At 51.8% G+C, this 21259-nt stretch overlaps 1 protein-coding gene and 1 non-coding gene across 2 annotated transcripts; both read right to left on the reverse strand.

Moving 5' to 3' along the window:
- Positions 1 to 268: 268 nt before the first annotated feature.
- On the reverse strand, positions 269 to 341 carry TRNAK-UUU. The gene has a single exon. It is a non-coding gene; the product is annotated as a tRNA-Lys (tRNA).
- A 331-nt stretch (positions 342 to 672) lies between these two features.
- ARL4C (ADP ribosylation factor like GTPase 4C) lies at positions 673 to 4576 on the reverse strand. Its single transcript, XM_030325587.1, has one exon. The coding sequence runs from the start codon at positions 4266 to 4268 to the stop codon at positions 3690 to 3692; it is 579 nt and encodes a 192-aa protein (XP_030181447.1). The 5' UTR covers positions 4269 to 4576; the 3' UTR covers positions 673 to 3689.
- Between the last annotated feature and the right edge of the window lie 16683 nt (positions 4577 to 21259).

The following is a 21259-nucleotide window of genomic DNA, read 5'->3' on the forward strand; positions in this document are numbered from 1 at the left end:
AAAAAAAAAAAGAAAGAAAGCGGGCCTTTCCCCAACAACAGGTACAAAACACGATTGTTTCACTGTACCTTCTACGGCAGAGGACTCAAAGTCCTGGATGTCTTCTGGGTTCAGCCCAGATCGGAGCAGAGGACGTCTAGGCGCTGAGCAGCTTTGTGACGATTCATGTTATATTAGCACGTAGCGACTTCCAATTTTACACAATCCCATGGTATTCTTGAAATGATTAACAATCATGACCTTGTTTTGTTTGTTTAGGTAGGCTCTATGCCCAGCGTGGGGCTTGAACTCACGACCCTGAGATCAAAAGTCACATGCTCTACCGACCGAGCCAGCCAGGCGCCCCAAATCATGACCTTTTTTAATAAACTGAGAGGCCGAGGACAGGCGAGGCACTGAAGGCCTTTTTCCTGAAGGATCTGGGAGGACCAGGGACAGGCACCCCGTAGGGCGGCAGGCGTAGGGGGACAGGCACAGGTGTATGATGCAGTCCAGCCCTCACACTCCTCTGCTCAGGACAGAGCTGGACACGGAGGCCAGAAAAACTGAGACTTGATCCAGCCCCAGGCGGGCCCCAGAGGCCGTCTGGTGAGCCATCCAGTCACTCCCCAAAGAAGGCCTAGGAATAAAGAAGGGCAACTTGAAAAACCATCCAGACAACTTCCCCAAACGTTTGATTGTATAAATAATTTATTTCTGTTCACAGCATCATATATGCATATAAAAGGGAACAGGACCAGAAGAGGACGTTCAGGACAGAGAATTACAGCAGCAGAAAGGAAAACCGAAACCAGGAGACGACAGTCCCAACACCATGACAGAGAATCTGTGAAGAGAATCGGCTTGAAATAAAACCGGCCTCCTTGTGTCTAGGGGAGAACCTTTCGAAAGCTCACGTGGGGAGGCCAACTTCCTCCGTGTGAAACCCATTCATTCTTCAAAGAGGCAGGAGGCATAATAGATCACTGATGCCATATTGGAGAGGACTCCCCCCCCCCCCCAAGGCCACGCCAAGGTAACTTGACGCGTGCTTCCTCTGTTTGGTCAGAGACAAAAGTGGGCTCTTATTAGGTCAAACACCACAGAGATCAACGGAGACTCTTAACTATTGGTTGATACACCACAGGGGCCTTACTTGACCGCACAATTTACTAACAGTTGACTGCACCCCTAAGTATCGATAATGCAAAAACCAAAGTCATTTCGCTTCGTTTGTAAAGCATGACGGGACTTGAACAGGGATCTCGAACCTAAGGATGGTTAGCACGAGGTGGTTACAGCATTTGGCATCTTCAATGTCACAAAATAAATATATTATTCTCTCAATAGCGTGGCCCTACCAAAATGTCAAAGTGCATAAGAAATTGTTACATGTGAAGAAAATAAAGGAGGATGGGGATTTTTTTTTTTAATAACTCTATACAGAATCTTCAGATGATGGGACCAGCCCATTTAGAAATCAGTGACTACGCTGTCGAAACGTAAACCGAAATCCTGCAGGCTTTGACAGTGCTTAGCTCTATTTTCTCTACTGAGTTGCTACAAAAATACCAGCCTTGGGGAGGTACCAAATACACCGACCAAAGATAAAAGGAAGATGATGGGCCTGCTAGGTTTCCTCTTTTAAAAGGTTTCCTGTAAGAATTGGGTTTCAAGCAGGAAGGCAGGACCACCTCTGGGTCTTAACTTTCTGAGTGTAATGGACAATAGGCATGGGTATATAATCTGACGACCTCACATGCTCAAGCATGATCATGCCCAGTTGCTATATAGGCCTCCTTCGTAAAGAAATTCCTCACAGTGGGGTGTGTGTGTGTGTGTGTGTGCACGTGTGTGCATATGCAAAATTCTACCTGTGAACATGAATTTGAAGAGGAAATGAAAACCAAATGGTAAGTAGAAGTTTCCCTTTTTGATACTGTGTCTCAGGGTAAATGACAGCTTCTGCAAACTAAGACTCAGTCCTGATTATAAAGGATTTTTAAATCACATTATTAAAAATATGTATTTCTTCTTCTTTCGCTTTATCTATTTTTCCAAAGCCTCTTTCAAGTAAACCGCGAAGTGCCTGAGTACAGGTGATCATTACATCACACGCTTTCTTTGATCCCAAGCACTCATTGTTTGCATTTGCCTAGCAGGCCAGTTCCCACAAGAATGGATTGGGAAGGACCTCATTCCTTGTGCTTTTCCTTTGCTTTTAAAATCCATGCAACGAGGTCGGCTTTTGCAACAAGGTGGGGTTTTATTTTTTTGGCGCATGACATCAAATACTCTAACGAGACATTTTTCATGAAATGCTTCAAACCAGATAGGCCACGATGAACCAAATTAGAAATTTGAACACGTCCCCACTTGCAGCGTAAAAGGATCTAAAAGGGCAGAGCGGAGTCTTTTTTTTTTTTTTTTCTTTTCCTAAGGTGAATATTTCTAAGGTGAGTATTCATTTGTAGAATTTCTTAAAAACATGTCTGAAAACCAAAACCCATCATCAAGCTGTTCGTATTACAAGAGACGGCCTTGCAAAAAACCATCTTGCAATTCAGCACACATCTGCGGCTGGTGTGCTCATACAAACCAATCAGGAGGCTAAGAGATTTTTTAAGATTCCACACATATGGGTCTAGGTATTTATGCCGATTACACAGGACAGAGGGAGGTCCCTGTATCTACACACACACCCCATCCAGCATTTACGCCAAGAAGAGCCTTACCCTTTAAAAACCTTTAACTATCCTGCAAACAGTAAATATATCATTTGCCACCACCTCCAACAGTTTTTTTTTTTTTTTTTTTTAATTTTTATTGGTCTCTTTGTGTGATAATGACCTACACATGGACAGGGTCCAAACCATCTGGAAGATGTCTGATTCCAGGCTGAAAAGCAGTTCTCAACCGAACTGGTCTTCCGTAGCCACCATAAAAGCACCAGGAAAGGGGCAGCTTTGTGGCCATCCCCCCGGCCAAGGCCAGCGCCGCGGCGCCCCACGCTCTCGGGCTGCTGTATTGTTCCGGGCAGTCCTCTGATGGCCCAAATCACCACCACCTCGTTTGGGCCCAGAGCAGGACAAATGAAATTTCAACAGGGGCCTGCCCTGTGACATAAAACTATCCGGCTTCCCGAGCCCACGAATGCAGGGGGAGGCCGTTTCCCCCCCTCCCCAGCACCTCCCACTGCCAACCTGCCCCCCAGATAGGTGCTCCCAGGGTTCTGGGAGCCGCATACCTCAGGTGACTCACAGGTGGGAGCCCCAGTGAGGGCGGGGCAGCCCAACTTGTGGCGGGCGGCGGAAGAGATCGCTTTTGTCTCTGACATCCGAGTTTTCCACCTGGGCCGGGAGGGGCGGACAGCAGGCCAGGCGCGTCCACTCCCCAGCGCCCCCCACCCATTAGTAGCTCTGGCGTTCAGACAAAAGGTCCCCTGAGCTGGGGGTGGGGGCCGATCGAGGGCAGGCTGGCAACTCGGTATACACACCCAGGTTAAGTCACTAGTCCTGCGTCTGGGTGCACAGACTCCGTTTTAAAAATTCGAAGCATAGCTTTGGTTCTCGGTCTTTGTTCGCGGGCGCGGATGCTCCTTCGTTCATCCATCCATCCGTCCATCCATCCATCCATCCATCCCTGACTTGCTCGCTCCCTCGCTCGCCCCCCGCTCGCTCCCCGCTCGCTCCCGAACACAGCCGGGCGCATTACCGCTTCTTCTTCTGCTTGAGGGACTTCCTGCGTTTCAGAATCATCTCATAGAGCTTGTCCATGCCCTCGGTGAGGCCCTCGCCGATGATGGCGCACGCCGGCTGGACGTGGTAGGTGGTGGCCGGGATGAGCTCGTGCAGCGCCAGCTGCTTCTCGATCTCGGCCACCGGCAGCGACTTGGGCAGGTCCTGCTTGTTGGCGATGACCAGCAGCGGCGTGCCCTGGTTCTCGGCGAACTTGGTGACCTTGTGCAGCTCCGTCTTGGCCTCCTCCAGCCGGTCCACGTCCACCGAGTCCACCACGTAGATGATGCCGTCCGTGCAGCGGCTGTAGGACTTCCAGAGCGGCCGCAGCTTCTCCTGGCCGCCGACGTCCCAGAAGTGGCAGCTGATACCCTTGGCCGTGCCGTTGCTCAGCTTGATCTTCTCGGTGTTGAAGCCGATGGTGGGCACCGTGTTCACGAACTCGTTGAACTTGAGCCGGTACAGCACCGTGGTCTTGCCGGCCGAGTCCAAGCCCAGCATGACGATGTGCAGGGACTGGAAGGCCGAGATGTTGGAGGAGATGTTGCCCATGGCTCCTGGCTGCGGCGCCGGCCACTGCGGCTGCGGCGGGAGGGCGCCGCCCCCCGAGCAGCTACGCGGCCCGAAGCGGCCGGGAGCACCTGGGCCAGCCCCTGTCGCCCTCCGCCGCGGGCACCGGCCCGGCCTCGGCGGCCCCCCCAGGGGGGGCGCTCGGCTCGGCGCGCTCAGACGCCGCGGTCCCCGGGCCCCCGCCGGCCGGGCATCGCGTCTCTCCGGCGGGCTTTTGTCTTCCGCGAAGCCGCCTCCGCGGCGGCCGCGCAGGGGGGGCTCGCGCCCGGCGCCCTCCCCCCGGCCCCGGCTCGCTCTGCGGCTGCCTCCGGCCGCGCCCCCGCGCTCCGGCCGCTGCCCGGCTCTCCGCCTGCCCGCCCGCTCCGGGCTCCGGGCTCCGGGCTCCGGGCTCCGGGCTCCGGGCTCCCGGCGCTCGCCTCTGCCTTGGGAGGGCCGCGGGGCCGCTCCCGCTCCCGGGCGCGCCTCGGAGGCGCAGGCGGGGCGCGGGCTTCCCCGGGCGTCGCTACCCGCGCGGCTGCCTGGCTGTCCCCCGCAGTCCCCGCGCCGCCGCCGCCGCCGCCGCCGCCGCCAGCCTGCAGCGGCGGGAGGGCGCCACGCCCCGCCCCCCGCCCCTCGGGCCCCGCCCCCCGCCGCCCCCGGACCGCCGAGCACCTCCCCGCCCCGCGCGCCGCTTTCGCGCCTTCCGAGCGTTCGAAATCGCCCTCCGCGTCCCCCTCCCTCGCCGCGCGCAGACAATGGGCCCGGGGCCGACTCTTCCTCCCGGGCCGGCTGACGCATCGGATGAAAATAGCTCCAGGCTCCCGGAACCCCCAGCCTCCGAGCCCGGGCCGCACAGACTGCCTCGGGGAGCGGGTTCGGGGGTCCCCGTTCAGCCGGCCCTGGAGCGGCCCGGAGGCCCGAGAGGGGGCAGGCGAGGACAGCTTCCGCCCCTGGGGCTGGGGAGCTCCCGGGTGGGCGTAGAGGGCCCCGCGGGGGGGGGATGGGGCCGTGTGGTCAGGCCCCCGGGAGAGGAGCAAGGAAGGCGCGGGCCTCAGGCAGCCGCCAGCCTGCACCCCGCGCCTGTCCCGGCCCGGGCGCACCCCACTCTCGCGCCCTCTGCGGTGCCCGGGGGCCCCGGCCCTCCATGATGGCCTGTACCGCTTGCTTCCTGGGGCTCCAGGGCCACTGTTGCGCCTCGAGCCCAGGCCTGCGCCCACGGAGCCCCCAAGGTCCAGCGTTTCTTGCCTTGTGGGGGCCACCGTGAAGGAGAGGCACTTGCACCCTAGGCCCCAAGCCTTGCTTCCCAGATGGCTTAGACGACTCACCTTTCCCAGACGGCACTCTAGGCTGTGCCGCAAACAGCGCAGGCATCCTCGGGAGACTTATCCTGGGGGAGCGCGGTCGGCCTCTCCACTCAGGCCTGAGACCCACCTGCTCACAGGTGAACCACGCCTCCCTTGGGGCGCCAGACGCTCTTGGGGCCTGAAACTTTGAAAATGAGTCCAGGGCTTGGAGTAGATGGCACCGTGGGTTACAATCAACACCAGCTCCCCTTCCCCGGTTTCCATGTCCCTTCACTCCAATGCAGCGCCTTTCATTCTGGTGTGGAAACATAACAAATGCGCGTCCTCTGGGTGCAGAGGAAGCCCAGGGTGCATTATGGGTGACACAGACCTGGGGCCCGAGCTGCTCCGGAGAGGCAGCCGGTGGCTGAAATGGCCCCTAGCATCTTTGCAACACTCCAGTTTATTAGGCAGAAAAGACAGGAATGGGGCCACCAGGGACAAAATGAAAATGACAACGTTTATGAACAAATACCAAAGTTTTACAGAAATGCTTTCCTTGACCACCTCCCCTGCACAAGCTGTGGTAAAGTAAATGAGAAGACCACACCTGAAGATCCCATCTTTGGGACTCCCGTGGTGGCAGCCGTCGCTGCAGTCCCGGTGGTCCGGACGGGGTCCAGGGACTGGAACTGGAATGTCAGGGCTGGAAATGGCCTTGTGGGTCCTGATGAGGAGACCGAGGCCTAGGCACCTGGGACTTTGCCAGGGTAGAGCCAGGACTGCCTGCTCCAAGCCCAGTGGCATTCATGCCCAGGGCCCAGGGCCTGCCGTTCTCCCTCAGTTCACACACCACCCACACACTGTTTGAATGTAACAGGGAATGAAGTTGTAAGCAACGTGAATTCAGTTGCAAAAGACAGAAACCCAATTCACACCGGCTTGGGCAAAATGGAAATACATTCACTGACGTAACTGAAAAGTTTTATGCTTACGGTTGTCTTCAGGCATGGCTAGATCCAGGAGCTCCAAGGAAGTCTTAGACCAGGCCTCTCTCTGTTTCTCTTTGTATCGATTCTTTTTCCTACCGGCACCCCTGGACTCACAGCCTTGGTTTAGATCCTAGAAGAAGAAAGGTGTAGCTCTTTCCCAATAACTGCCACAAAAGCCCCGGGGAACACACCCTTTCGGCCCGTTCAGCGCACTCTGGGGTCAAGACCGCTGTCCAGGAGGGTGGAGCACACCAATAGACATGGCCCAGGGGCTAGAAGTGGGGAGGGGTGGTTCCCAAAGAATATTCAGGCGTCTGTTCTCAAAAGGGCAAGTGGTAGTGAGTGAGCAAAAATAACAGATGTCCACGTAGTTTATAATGATGTCATTTGGTTATTGGGAACCCTGGGAAGGCAGGATTTTGTGTTTTGGGAATGATTTTCTCGGCTCTTCTGAAGGTCCGCCCCAGAGACAGTCACCTTCTCATGAGAGTGTTTCTTCTTCTTTGCTCTGTGTTACAGGCAGGGCCTAGGCTGGGTGCCAGCCCCAGACAAGCCTGGGACTTGGGCATTTGGAAAGTGATAGAGCAGTGAGGAACCCTCTGGATCTGGCTTCCACAAATGATTTTTTTTAAGTTTATTTATTTATCATGAGAGAGAAAGAGAGAGAGCACGCGATCATGAGCTGGGAGTGGCAGAGAGGGAGGGAGAGAGAGAGAGAGAGAGAGAGAGAGAGAGAATCCCAAGCAGGCTCTGCACTGTCAGCACAGAGCCCGTGGTAGGGCTTGAACTCACAAAGGGTGAGATCATGACCCAAGCTGAAACCAAGAGTGGGATGTTTAACTGACTGAGCCACCCAGGCGCCCCTGCTCCCACTAATGATCATAACACAGGGCTCCTTTCTCTCACCTGCATCTACCCGCCCCCCCCCCCAACCCGCCATCAGATCTTGGTTTTATTTTAAGGGTAGCAGAAAGGAAATATTTTAGTAAAACATTTGATGTGCCCTCTGGATGCTGTGCTAATTACTGCCTAGGGAGGGTTGACTATAGCCCCCACCGTTTGCACCCCATGGTGGGGTTTAGCAATAAAGGGCCGTCTGTTGTCCAGTAGAGAAGACAGATTAATAAACATGAAATAGCCTTCCAGAACAGAGCCGTTAAACAGCAACTCACTGTAACTGAATAGCAGCCACTCTACGTTCTAATTTCACTCACCAGGCGATAAGTTGATTTTACAGTTGATAATTTAACTTCTAACACATAAAATGTCACTCAGCTGGGTCAGCTGGTGACTTGCCTTCACATATGGATGTAAGTTGAAAAACACTGGAATTATGTAAAGGAAAGTAGTTTTCACTACCGTGTCAGAAACGCCAAGACTCGAGCTGAGTCTCCTTCTACAGGGACACAGCATTGCGGCTACCCGCCCGGGGAAGCGTGCAGAAACTGGCTGGACGCTCTGTATTTCCCAGCACGTTCTAGCCACTGCCTACTTCACTGTTCTCGACCTCCTCATGTCTACCTGTGTCTAACACCGGTGGTTGCAAAGATTAAATAACACAGGCAATAAGTAAATAAGAAACAAATAAATGATACGCGTAAAAGGGTTTGGCACCGTGCCCGGGGAACAGAGTAAGTGCTCAGTAAATGTTAGCCTTGCCAACAGCAAAGAAAGGGGTTTTATAGCGTCCACACAGTCCTTGGATAGTGACACCTGGCCCCCGGGGCAAGGGTTCCACTGAGCGGGAAATACTGGCTGCGGGGTGCCACCTTCTGCACCCCCATTTATCAGGATAGGACCGTTTCTCAAAAAGCGGCGCGCCCTTCTGTCTTGCCTGAGATGCAGTTCACGTCCAGCGGCCGTGACTTTTCAGCTCCTCTCCCTCCTGCATCAAGATGGCTCGACACCCAGAAAAAGACTCAGGTAGTTCCGGGGAACAGAATACGGTAGCTCCGCCGTCTTTTTGAAATTGTATCCTGACGTATTCTGAAGGGTTGGGGAACGAAGTGTGCCACGGATTAAAATAACTTTTGACTGAATCTAGTGAATAGAGCAATTATATACGTTGCATCACTCGTATGTTTGCTTCAGTAAGGGAAACGCCATGACATGTCAAGCGAGCGTCCTATCCAGAGCGGAATGTGTTTGGGTGGAAATATCGGAACACGGGCACGTATGCCCCCACGCTCGCCGAGAATATGTGGCGTTATTTGCATTTTCCGACTGGATCCCTGGATTCCGGCGCGCGGCCCCCTCCCCCCGCATGCTAAACTGTTATAATGCAGGAGCGCCCTCTACTGAGCTTCCCGTGTAATAGCCGAAAGCCTGTCCAGAGGCAGAGTTGCTTGGTGCCTTTGGTATTTATTGAACCGGGGAGTGTGTAAGTGACTCTCTAACCTGGCTCTCTTTGTCTGGAGCTGTGGGACTAGATCTCTTAGGCCCCCACTTGTTAAACTGAGACAGCGCTTCTGCCTGGGGCTCAGAACTTGAGGACAGACCTTCTCGCGAGCAGGCTTGGGTCTTGTCGGTGAGACCGAGGCAGAACAGGGGGTTTGCCAGGAGACTGGACGGGAACCTGGCAGAGCATGAAGGGCTATGGCCAGGAGAGCGGTTCAGAGAATCGTAAATTGATGGAGGAGAGAGGAAATCGGCATCCAGGAAACCCGGCTGAGAGGAGACGGTGAAAGAAACCCGTTTTTGCACCTGATTCAGGGCAAGGTACGGGCGGCCGGAAATGGAGCTGGGGCAGAGAAAGCAGCCAGGGCCTCGATCAGCCGAAGCCAGGTGGTCCAGGATTGAAGTTCTTTGTCAGGTGGGAGTGTCTCCTTCACAAAGACCCCCCACCCACACTCCCAGAAGTCCTGGGGAGGGACACACCCGGAACGTCTCAGGCCTGCAGACTCTGTAAGATGCTGGCCCCAGGCTGCACATGGGAGGACTACAACATTGACTCCAGGGGGAGTTTTGGGGACACGGCAGTGGATTTTGGTGGAGACAAGTGTGAGTCAGTGATGCCATAGCCTTTTGCCTCATTCAAGTGGTCCCAAGCCCGGAAATAAGGAGGACCCACCACTCTCTGGTCCTTTCAAGTTCATGATTTTATGAAAACAAATAAGCAAATAGTTCAGAATGCCTTTTTAAGATTTTTGTTTGATTTCTGTGAAGCAACAAGGCTGAAATGTTTCAGGTTCTCATTTTGCCAAGAACTACTACTATGGGTATTTTGTTGTTCTTGCTGTTTTGACAAAAAACAAAAACAAAAACAAAAACAAAAACAAAAAACAGCCAGAAGATTTCTTTTTCATATTTAAATCTTCATTATCAATTGTCGATCTCTGTTGTATGCCCGAGATAGGTATGAACGTTCAGAGGTCCTAGTCGTTCCTATCAATATTCTTTTCAGATAAGATTCTTATAGAAGATTGTTTTAAATCTTTCCTCAATACTTAAATTTCATCTTTTATTTTATTCACAATCAGGGGCCTTGAACTCATGACTCTGGGATCAAATGGGGGCCTCTTCGGGGAGCTTGAACTCATGACTTTGGGATCAAAAGTTGCATGCTCTACCAACTGACCCAAGGCACCCCTAAACTTTACCTTCTTTTTTTTGATAAAGATTTTTATTGGGGCACCTGGGTGGCTCAGTGGGTTAAGTGTCCAACGGCTCAGGTCATGATCTCATGGTTCGTGGGTCTGAGCCTCGTGTCGGGCTCAGTGCTGACAGCTCAGAGCCTGGAGCCTGCTTCGGGTTCTGTGTCTCCCTCTCCTTCTGTCCCTCCCCCACTTGCACTCTGTCTCTCTCTCTTTCTTTCAAAAATAAATAAGCATTAGAAAAATTTTTAAAGATTTTTATTTTTAAGTAATCTATATACCCAACACAGGACTCAAACGCATACCTCCGAGATCAAGAGTCACCCACTCCATAAACTGAGCCAGCCAGGTGCTCCCTACATTTCCTATTGTATGTGAACTTCTATCAAGGACATTAAGACCCTAATTTTGGAAGTCAGGCCTCAAGGCTCCTGAGAAGGACAGAGAATCCTGATGTCAGTGCCAACATCCTTTTAGGTGAAGGGGAAGAAAAAGCTTGCTATGCAAAAGTTATTTGTGATTCGTTTAATTATTCAATCACCGTAATTAAATTTCTACTCTAATAGCTACAGTGGAGAAGGAGAAAAACCGGGTAACAATAAATTCCAGGTGATTAGAGCACTGCACCATGAACCAAGAAGTATTTGATGGAAACTTGGATTCCTTTCGTGCCCCCTTCTCCGTTCTCCCCAGGTGAACTGGGATGCTTATTATTTTCATTTAATTAAAAGCTAGTTGGCTGGACCCAAGAGAAATGGAAACAATTGTGCTTTTGTGCCTCGATCCAGCCCTGTCGGCTCTCCCAACTGCAGTGAAGGAGGACGGGGCGTGTTACCAAGCTCTTCCTTTGTCTGCTGTGCGGTCACTCAGGATGACTCTTCTCTTGAATACAACAGTTGGCTTCTTCTGGAACTATCATCTGTGTGAATATGGCATGAGCATCTGAATAGAGTCCTTTGGCTCCTTGCTGCTTTTGTTAGAGGCATAGCCACGTACGATTTTCATTTCCTCCTTATAAGTCATCCTGTGCTTTATGTAACCTAATACTCTGCCCGTTAGTCATAGAGTAGTCTTTCTACTTTCTTGATTCTGCCCCCTCCAATCTCCGAAGTCTGTTTTCCCAAGGGCATTTGGGCCCCAAGGAAAAATCCACCAGCCTTTTGGCTCCGTGGTCTTTTAACTGACCTTCTGATCCCTCCATCCTTCTTAAAATTTTTTCCCCATGGGAACCAACTGGTCTGGCCAACTGCCATACGTCCCCCACCCTCTGCAGCCCCACATCGCTGCCCCCAAGATGCAGGAATGATTTGTGCTGGTGACCGTCTGGGATGGAAATGCTCACGGGGTCAGAGGTACAACCACATCCATGGTTGCAAAACCACACTCCCTCCTCCTCTCTGATCATGGCTGCCGGACTCTGTCCTTCGGTCATTAATCCACAGAATGTTGGTGGCTCCCCGTGTTCGGTCTTGAACCTTCTTGCCCTCTCTTGTTTCAGTAGTTCATCCCACCTACCTTTCCAGGTTTCTCAATCTCTGTCACTGCCCACAGCCAGAGGAGCTCAACATACAAACCATCAAACGCAGAGCTCTCTCTCTCTCTATGTATCTCCACCGTGACTACAGAGCAAGGACAGGAGACCAGCAGTAGACAATAGGTAAACCCGTCCATCCCTTGTATCTGCTCATGCTTACACCCCATCAACCAGAGTCCAGATCATTCTATTTCAGGAACGGTTCTTGGAATTAAAGCTATGAGCACTTTTAAATCACATTTGTTGTTTTTTCCTCCATTCAAGACATTTGCCCTGTGGCGTCTCGGTGGCTCAGTTGGTTGAGTGTCCAACTTCGGCTCAGGTCACGATTTCACAGTTTGTGGGTTTGAGCCCCGCGTCAGGTTCTCGTGCTGACAGCTCAGAGCCTGGAGCCTGCTTCGGATTCTGTGTCTCCCTCTCTCTGCTCCTTCTCCACTCATCCTCTGTCTCTCTCTGTCTCTCTCAATAAATAAATAAATAAATAAATAAATAAATAATAAATAACGTTGAAAAGAATTTTAAAGAGAGTTGCCTTTATTCATGTCTTTTTCAAAAGTATATTCGTTTATTTTGAGGGAGAAAGTGCAAGTGGGGGAGGGACAAAGGGGGGGGGAGAGAGAGAGAGAGAGAGAGAGAGAGAGAGAGAATCTCAAGCAGACTCCACACTATTAGCCCAGAGCCCCACGTGGGGCTCACACTCATGAACCGTGAGATCATGACCTGAGCTGAACTGGGACACTTAACCGACTGAGCCACCCAGGCGCCCCCGTTCATATCTTGGATGAGCGCAGCATTAACTTTTGCTTTGGCATGTGGGAGGACCACGCTTCCCCCAGGCACGTCCAATCTGTTTGCACCCTGGAGATCACAAAGGGACGTGCATCTAGCTGTCTGTCTCCTTCTCCACCTGTCACAGGGAAGGTAAGATCTGTGGGACTGGTCACCTGACACTCAGGGGTACTGAAGGGCAAGTCCTGCTTAGATCCTTCACCTAAGCTGCTTTCTTCCTTCTGGCGGGCGGCACAGAGTTCCAGAAGGAGGTGGGAGGTTGGTCATCGGTGTTTGCCCAGCGTACTAAAGCGATACTGCTTGGTCCATAAAGGAAGGGGCACAATAAGCGAAGGGATTTAGACCTCAAAACCCAACTCTCAACCCCGAACATGACCCAGAGGGACATTCCAGGGAACTCTGGCATCCAAATTGCAGGTGGGGAGACACAACGCGGAGGCAGCAACGGAGAAAGATCTAAAGAGCGAAGGGGTCCAATGAGGGGCTCCAAGACGAGACGAAAGAACGGTGGAACCGAAGAATAAAGGCACAAGGAGGTGAGCTGGGTTCCTCCTTCTCCTCCTCGTCTTTCTCCTTTTAAAAAAATGCCGGCGTTTTGATTCTGTTCAAAGACATCACAATTTTTGCGGAAGTTCCAGCCCCTCCTTCGTTCGTGGTAGGACACGTTGTGCTTTCTTGAGAAGCTGACTGAAGAGATAAGCTTTCAGTATTTTCAAAAATTTATTTAGAGAGAGAGAGAAAGATGGGGCCTGTGAGCGACCGGGAGAGGGGCAGAGAGAGGGAGACAGAGAGACTCCCAGGCAGGCTCCGCACTGTCGGTGCAGGTCCCCACGAGGGGCTCGAACTCTCGAACCATGAGATCGTGACCTGAGCCGAAGTTAGACGCTTAACCAGCGGTGCCGCCCCGGAGTCCCATTTTTCAGTGGTTTTGAATGAGGTGAACACACGGTGTGATGCTCAGAGGGTACAAAGGGGCAGTCAGTGAGAAGGACGTGCCTGTCCTACTCTCCCTCGTTCCCTCCCACCCCTGCAGCCTCCGTCCTGGGGCATGGCTGCAGTTATCAACAGCTTGGACCTCCTTCTAGATAACTGAATCATCCCTTCTCAGAGCCGTTCCTGAGGGAAAATGTACTGTGCTTCTCAAAAATCCTGGGCAAGGGAGGCTAAAGGAGGGGCAGTAGCATGCATTAACCTGATAGCGGGCGGTCCAGAAGAGCTGAAATGTGGCCATGCAACATCAAGGCAAAATACTCCGGAGAGAAACTACGAAGTTTTTGAGGAAGGGATAAGCTAGCAGATCTTTCCTGCAGAAGCTCCTGAGCCCCGGGGACCTCTGTTCCCAAGAGCAGCCGGGTGCTGGGATCACTTGGAGGCACTCCCTGGGCAACATCCCTCGGAGCTGTCTCCTGCCCGGGTGCCACCAGACAGCCACCGTCAGGGGGGACTGAGCTCCTGCTCCGCCCTCCTCGGCAGCTGTGCTGACAACCGGCTGGCCAGCCGGAAGCCCGTCTCCCTGATTCTTGCGACTGGACCCATGGCTGCTGGTGGAGTCTTGTCTGACCAGGACGCGCTCCTGGGTCGACTGACTGATCTAGGACGGCTGGTGGAGACGGGAGAAGCAAGACTGACCCCAAACAGTAACTCCAGCCATTTCCCAGTCTGCGCTGGCTTGGCAGGAAAAGAGAAAGAAAAACAAAAGCAAAGAAATGAGAATAAATTTGATTTCTGTGAAGGAAGAAGCTGACCGAACGCTAGCTTATTTATCTAGCATCTCTTAACGTAATTTCCAGCCTGCCGCTCACAGCAGTGGCTGTGCCCAGTGGGCAAAATAACAAAATAAAAATGATCTTAGGCTTTTCCTTGCCAAAGAAGTCATAAATCCAAATAGAAAAATTAGGTCTAGACTTCAGGGCAGAGTGGTTGAAGTCGCACGTGGCCATGGGGACCGGGCGTTGGCTTGTAGGCAGGAGTCTTTGCCTAAAAGTTGTTTGCTCTAGCCAGGAATTGGAGTGCCCATCTGTAGCACGATTATTAAATAATCTAAGATACGCCCATGCAGTCATAAATTTCAGGACTATTAAATAGAATGAGATGAATCTGTGTGCATTGACAAGGTCAAGATCACCCAGATATTGTTAAGTAAGAAACAGCATAGTGCGTCAATGTCCCCCCACATTGTATGTATACAAATGTTTGTATCTATACATATATGTAATACATGTGTGAATGTGTGTTAGATCGATCGATGCGGATATATGACATGTGATACACATGGGGATTTTCCAAAAAGACAAACAAGAATATAAGACACTGCTGGTCGTGGTTATCTCTGGACAATGGGACTGAGTATGGGGGTTGGAAAAGAAACTTCTGTTTTATTACATACCTACTGTACCACTTGAATTTTCTTTCCATGTGCATGAAAAGACTATTTTCATCATAACAAAGAAAGTCCAAAAAACCCATTTAGCTAATGTAGGCACCAAAAGCGAAAATGCCTGCATACACATGCAGATTTGAAAAGCCTTAAATTCTGTACCGCATTCTAGAAAGAATTAAAATAAATAGAACAAATGTCCAGAGAGTGAATTACTGCATCGGCAAATGTCAAATATCCGTAAATAAGCGACTCACGTTCAGCTGCACAAGGTCCATAAAAGTAGCGTCCAAGATGACTGAGCTACGGGTCTTGGGAAGACGCCCTTCCGGGGAAAAAATTTATGGAGGGTGGCATTTTCCTCTAGGGCTATTAGCCTGCTCCCTCAAGGTCAGGCCAGCAAGGTTAAATGTAACATTAACACGGAGCAGTGCTTTCCCTTAGAGGTTCAAGGGCAGGACGGGTCTAGCTCTCCCCACACCTTTAACCTTTCCGGAAGGAACCATAGTGTCAATGCCCCAGGTTCTTTGTAGGTTTTCAACTGATTCTTTTTGGACGCCGACTTTGAATGTGAAACAAAGGGCTGAAGGAGACTGGAGACATGTGCTATTACCTAAAAATCGAAAATTCTCGGGGCACCTGGGTGGCTCAGTCGGTGAAGCGTCCAACTTAGGCTCAGGTCCTGATCTCACGGTTCATGGGTCCGAGCCCCGCGTCGGGCTCTGTGCTGACAGCTCGGAGCCTGGAGCCTGCTTCACTTTCTGTGTGTGTGTGTGTGTGTGTGTGTGTGTGTGTGTCTGCCCCTCCCCTAATTGTGCTTTCTCTCTCTCTCTCCCTCTGTCTCTCTCAAAAATAAATAAATAAACATAAAAATTATTTTTAAAAATCACAAATTTCTCCTTTCCCCTGTGTGTGCATGCAAATTATCTTTCATAATGACATCTAATCTACATATCATTAACACCTTATCCCATGAAAACGGCGGAGAAGCATCTTCCCAGCAGAGTTTCCGTGCGTCGCGGAGGACTGACTCTGCACAAGGGTTTCGCACGCTTCTGGATGAGGCCGGGCGGAACGAAACACGGCGGTGTCAGATGAAGAGCAAACCAGGAGGAGGGGTTAGGTCTTTGACGTTCTGTGTACGGCTCATGAATCTCTAGACAGAGTCCCCTGTGGGAAAAAGGCCACCTCTCAGTTTTAAAGGCTGCGTGGGATTTATCTCTGAGTCTTTATCGCCCAAGACACGGGGGTTCTCGGATTTGCTACCTGTGTGCCATTCTGTCCTTCAAGCCCCGGTACCCCTTCTGGAAGTAACATTTGCTTGGAGAAATCATTCCTTCAGAGCATTTTTAATTTCGACTTCCTAATGAGATTGTATGAGGCACTGAAATGTGTAGGAAACAAACACTGTCATCCAGGGAGCAATGGAGTCTGGCCAGGGCCGTCAACCGTGTCATTATAACTGGTATCGATCATGTCTGCTCTTGTCAAATTGACCTTTGCCCTCTCCACAATAATTTCAGTAAACTCATTACCTTTTTTTTTTTTTCAGGGCACTGCAAAGACCCAAAAGGAATGTAGTCAGCGGGTTTGATGTACCCAGGGTCTGAATATAGAGCCCTTTGTTTACTTTCCCCATTCTAGAAACTTCTGTCATAGTCAACAATACATAGAACTGGAAATGATGTAACAAAACCAGGGGATTTTCCGAGCCACAAGGGTCTCATGTGTCCTTATAACTAAATAGGTGCCATCATCATTTCTTCTGTAATCATTTTCTGTAATAAATTCTGCAATAAAGAATCAACTTTTTTTTAAGTTTATTTATTTATTTTGAGAGAGAGAGCGGTGGGGGTGGGGGACAGAGAGAGAGAAGGAGAGAGAGAAACCTAAGCAGGCTATGTATTGTCAGCACAGAGCCCCGGCATAGAGCAGGGCTCGAACTCACAAACCGTGAGATCATGACCTGAGACGAAATCAAGAGTCGGAAACTTAACCGACTGAGCCACCCAGGCGCCCCCAAAACTAACTTTTTAAATCCCGTGTTCGGACTGCCTACAACAGATCTGGGCTGTACGTATAATCTCTGAGAAGTCATCGAAGAGAGCCCCTGTCAGGAATATCACTGCAAGGAGCCGAAGGGTATTATTTCTATCGTGAGTCCCCTTCAAGGGCACCGCACCTTTATTTTTCTGCTTCTGACATTACTTCTCATGAAGAACGCGCCCTTACTTGTCACGTGTAAGCACGCACTGAGCATCAGACACTTTCTTTACACTGGATGTGCAGGGAGGTGGTTGCACATGCCGAACTAAAACAGGTGAATCATGACTCATTTATCCACAAATATCTCTTTTTTTTTAGTTTATTTATTTATTTTGAGAGAGTGAGTGGGGGAGGGGCAGAGAGAGAGAGGGAGAGAGAGAATCCCAAGCAGGCTCCACGCTGTCAGCACAGAGCCCCGACGCGGGGCTCGATCTCATGAACCGTGAGACGGTGACCCGAGCTGAAATCGAGAGTCGGGTGCTCAACCGAATGAGCCACCCGGGTGTCCCACACCCGCAAATACCTCTAAAGGGGTGAGTGTGCTCAGTCCATTTGAGCATCGAGCAGGGGTGATAATAGAGGAAAAGATACTTACAGTGTGTCCAAAACATTCACCCTCTGGCCGGGGAGTTCAGCGACCACACATTTCTAGAAAATGCGTCTTCGTATTTTGCCCCCTTGTCGTTCTCCTTTCTACTCATTAACCACTTATACCTCACCTTTTCTGTTTTTCGGATTTCCAGTTTCCTCCCCTCTTTCCTCTCTTTTCCTCTCCTCTGCTAGGATCCTAAGTTACCCAGAGGAATCAGTCTGGTGCCTCTGCTGGTATTTAGGGCCAAAGAACGGCTCGCCCGCTGTGGGAGGCTAGGCAGCCCCATCTTTTTCTAGAATCCTTGTCCTCCTTCCACCGTTGCTGACACTTGTGCCTCCTCTCACGTGTCCCAGAAGGTCCGCAACCGTCCCAGCCTTCTGGGGCTCCCTCCCCTCCCTCTCCTGTGGCCCAGGTCACGGGACACAGCTAACCTGGTCATCTCATTCAGGGTCCCACTCGACAAAGGAAAGGCGGGCGTTCAGACAGGTAAATGAGAACTCTACTGGACCGACAGCCCAGGCTCACAGCCCTCGCACGTCCCTGTTGCCGTGCGAGGCTGTGAGGTCCCCAGTGGGCATGTGTGCTCGGGTCGTGAGGTAATAGCCCACGTTTGCAATACAGGAGAGAGTTTAAGTGAAATACGGGAAAGGAACAACTTGTCATTTCAAATACAAGTGCCCTCTTCGGGGAAATCATTCCACATTCATTCGTTTAAGACGTAGTTTGTGGGGCGTCTGGGTGACTCAGTCGGCTAAACATCCGACTCTTGACTTCGGTTCAGGTCACCATCTCACGGTTTGTGGGTTCGGGCCCCGTGTCGGGTTCTGCGCTGACAGCGTGGACCCTGCTTGGGATCGTCTCTCCCTCTCTCCCGGCCCCTCCCCTGCCCCCCCTCGAAATAAGTATTTTTTAAAAAGACATATCTGAGGACATACATTTTGTGTCAGGTGACAGCATCTTAACGCCTAGTCCCAATTCTCGGGGAGTCCACAGGCTGGTGACAGACGGAGACAAATCGTCCTGCAGGAATAACAGCGGAACAGGTGCCACGAGGGAGGTGAGCCCGGAGTTCGGGTTGGGTGGTGGTGGGTGGTGCAGAGAAGGGTGGGTGGCTAGCAAGGCAGATACCCTCAGGGACGGCCTCTGGGCAGGTGACATCTAAACGGGGAACACAGTTAACCGACACTCGGGTAACTGCAATACGTCGTTACCTCTCTGCTGTCTCTGAGTCGATCCCCGCAGCTTCTGATCGCACTGGGGTCCCCAGTGATTTGGGGGCAGTGCGGTCACGAGCCGCCGGAAGAAGACGAAGCCGCCCACGTAAGAGGGGCTCGGCGCCGCACCCCGGGGCCAGGCCACCGGGTAGCAGCACAGGCGTGATCTGTCACAGACATTTCAGGAGTTTCCCCCGGCCTCTCTGCCCAGACTGCGGGGAGCAGTACAGAATCATACTTACAGCCTTGAGATCCCAGCACCCGGGTGTAAGGCCTGCCCTGAGGACTCACTTACTCCGGACTCCTGTCCGGGTGACAGGCGTCACAGCGACAAGGCAGATAGCTTCCTTGGTTACTGGTTACTTCGGCCAGTAGCCCGTGCCCGTTAACTGATGACGCCTGTCGGTCAACGGTGCGCTGTGCCCGCGAGGATTTGGCACCTGATATTTCAAAGAGTTGTTTTGATAATATGATTTTAGCGTTAAGCAGATTGGTATGAAGAGGCGAGTCAGGAGAATTACCAGAAGAAAGGAAATCCGCTCTGGTCTAGCCGCGTGGGGCCTGCGCGGCAGAGGAGGCCGTGGGGACCCCCGCCCCCCAGGCAGACGCGGGACCACCCCCACCATCTGTGCGCACACGACCGTGGCGACACCTGTTCAGCTTCCGTTGGGCGGTCCTGGGTTTCCACCGTGTGGAGAAGACTCTTGGCCACAAGAACGCAAAGACTCGCCAATCCTGTTACAATAGAGCCCCTGTTCAAGGCTTGTGGGCCTCGAGAAAACTCTCTCGCTCCTCTCTCTCTGTCTCTGTCTGTAGAGCCCTCCCGGTCTTGCCCTACAGTCCTGCTCCTTCCCCTCTCCGAGACACCTCTGCTTCTCCCCTCCCCCTCCCCCCTCCCCAAACAGCCCTCCCTCTACTAGATCCGTTGGGCCCGCCCCCTCTCACCCTGGTGACGTTCACCTCCTTGTCTGCTTTCTGCTCCTCTGGTTCCCCAGGAAGCAGGGGCAGGGCCGGGACCAGAAAGTTCAGGAGGGTCCAGAGTCGGGGCCCTTGCGTGTGTGGTGGCTACACAGCCACGGCGGAGAAGCCGCACAAACCAGGGGAGAAGGGCGTCTCAGCGACGCCGACCTGCTGCTGTGGGGCTGAGTCCTGGCGCGGGAGTGCTCGGTGACAGCTTCTCCCGTGGGTGTGCAAGCGGGGTGCCTCAAACCGACAGCATCTGTGGTATGTTTGGGTGACATTTCATCAACAAAACAAAACCCCGTTCCCGAAAAATCCAAATATTTGCTCCAACCGAACACTCCATTCGCTTACTGGGAAGTCACAAGAGTGGGGAAGCATCGTATGTATATTGGCTCGTGTGTTTCATGCTTCTCTGAAAGGGATGTTTCACTTTGTTTTTATTTCATTTGTTTTATTTATTTTCTTTAAAATTTATTTATTTGGAGAGACAGAGAGAGAGAGAGAGAGAGAGAGAGAGAGAGGGAGGGAGGGGCAGAGAAAGAGCAAGAGAGAGAGGGAATCCCAAGAAGGCACATGGGTCAGTGCGGAGCCTGACGCGGGGCTCGATCCCAAGAACCATGAGATCCTGATCTGAGCCGAAAACAAGAGTTGGATGCTTAAGTGACTGAGCCACCCGGGCGCCCCTGACTTTGTCTTTAATAGTGTTTGTCTTTTACTAGACTTTGTCTTATTGTTCCAGGAGTTGCTGAGCTCGGGCTCCAATTCTGCCCAGGGAGATGGTGCAGGATGGGGGCCGCCCTCTACTTTCCTATCTGTGAAATGGAAATGATAACAGCACCTGTCTCATAAGCCGCAGGGACGGGAGCCTGGGCATTAAAGGACCCAGCGCTGTGCCTGGAGAATAGAAACACCCAGTAGTATCAACTCTTGTCTTACCTTCTATCACATCGTATTACGTCACTCGTCACACTCCTATTCACGATCCCTCTGTGCTTTGCCTGGGAGTCACTAAAACACCACCTGACCTGTGGCGGGTCACTTTCCTGGCCTATAATCGTTTCACTAAATGGTTACGGCAGGTTTCATAGAAGCACGCGTTCCCTCACTTTATACGAGAATGAAAGCTGATAGTCTCCACTTGGGATGGGGGAGTAGGGGGTCTTCTAGGTGCTCTATCTACTTCATGCTCCATGCAGGTGTGAAATTACCACATCAGGGGATTTGCACCCTCACCGTCCTTCTTCGTCAGACTCCTGATTTGGTCTGCTGAACTCTGCAAGGTATCATCTACATCTGAAGTCCTGGGTATGGTTCGGTGACTATAAAAATGACTATTTTGTTACAGCCCTCACCTTCCTGAACAGAGGAAAGTCAGCAATCTTCAATGGCAATGTGTTTTGTGTGTGTGCGGCTGATGGTATATGTGGGGTGTGTGTGTGTGTGTGTGTGTGTGTGTGATGTGCATGCTGCGTGGATGTGTTTCTTTTTTTCAGTGTTTCTTTTTATTCTTGAGAGAGACAGAGCACGAGCGGGGGAGGGGCAGAGAGAGAGGGAGACACAGAATCCGAAGCAGGCACCCGGCTCCGAGCTGTTAGCACAGGGCCCGATGCG

Source organism: Lynx canadensis, chromosome C1 (assembly GCF_007474595.2).
Source record: "Lynx canadensis isolate LIC74 chromosome C1, mLynCan4.pri.v2, whole genome shotgun sequence".
NCBI classification, from domain to species: Eukaryota; Metazoa; Chordata; class Mammalia; order Carnivora; family Felidae; genus Lynx; species Lynx canadensis.

Bases quoted from the DNA above. Each gene is read 5' to 3' on its own strand.
- ARL4C (XM_030325587.1), bottom strand. From the start codon at position 4,268: ATGGGCAACATCTCCTCCAACATCTCGGCCTTCCAGTCCCTGCACATC.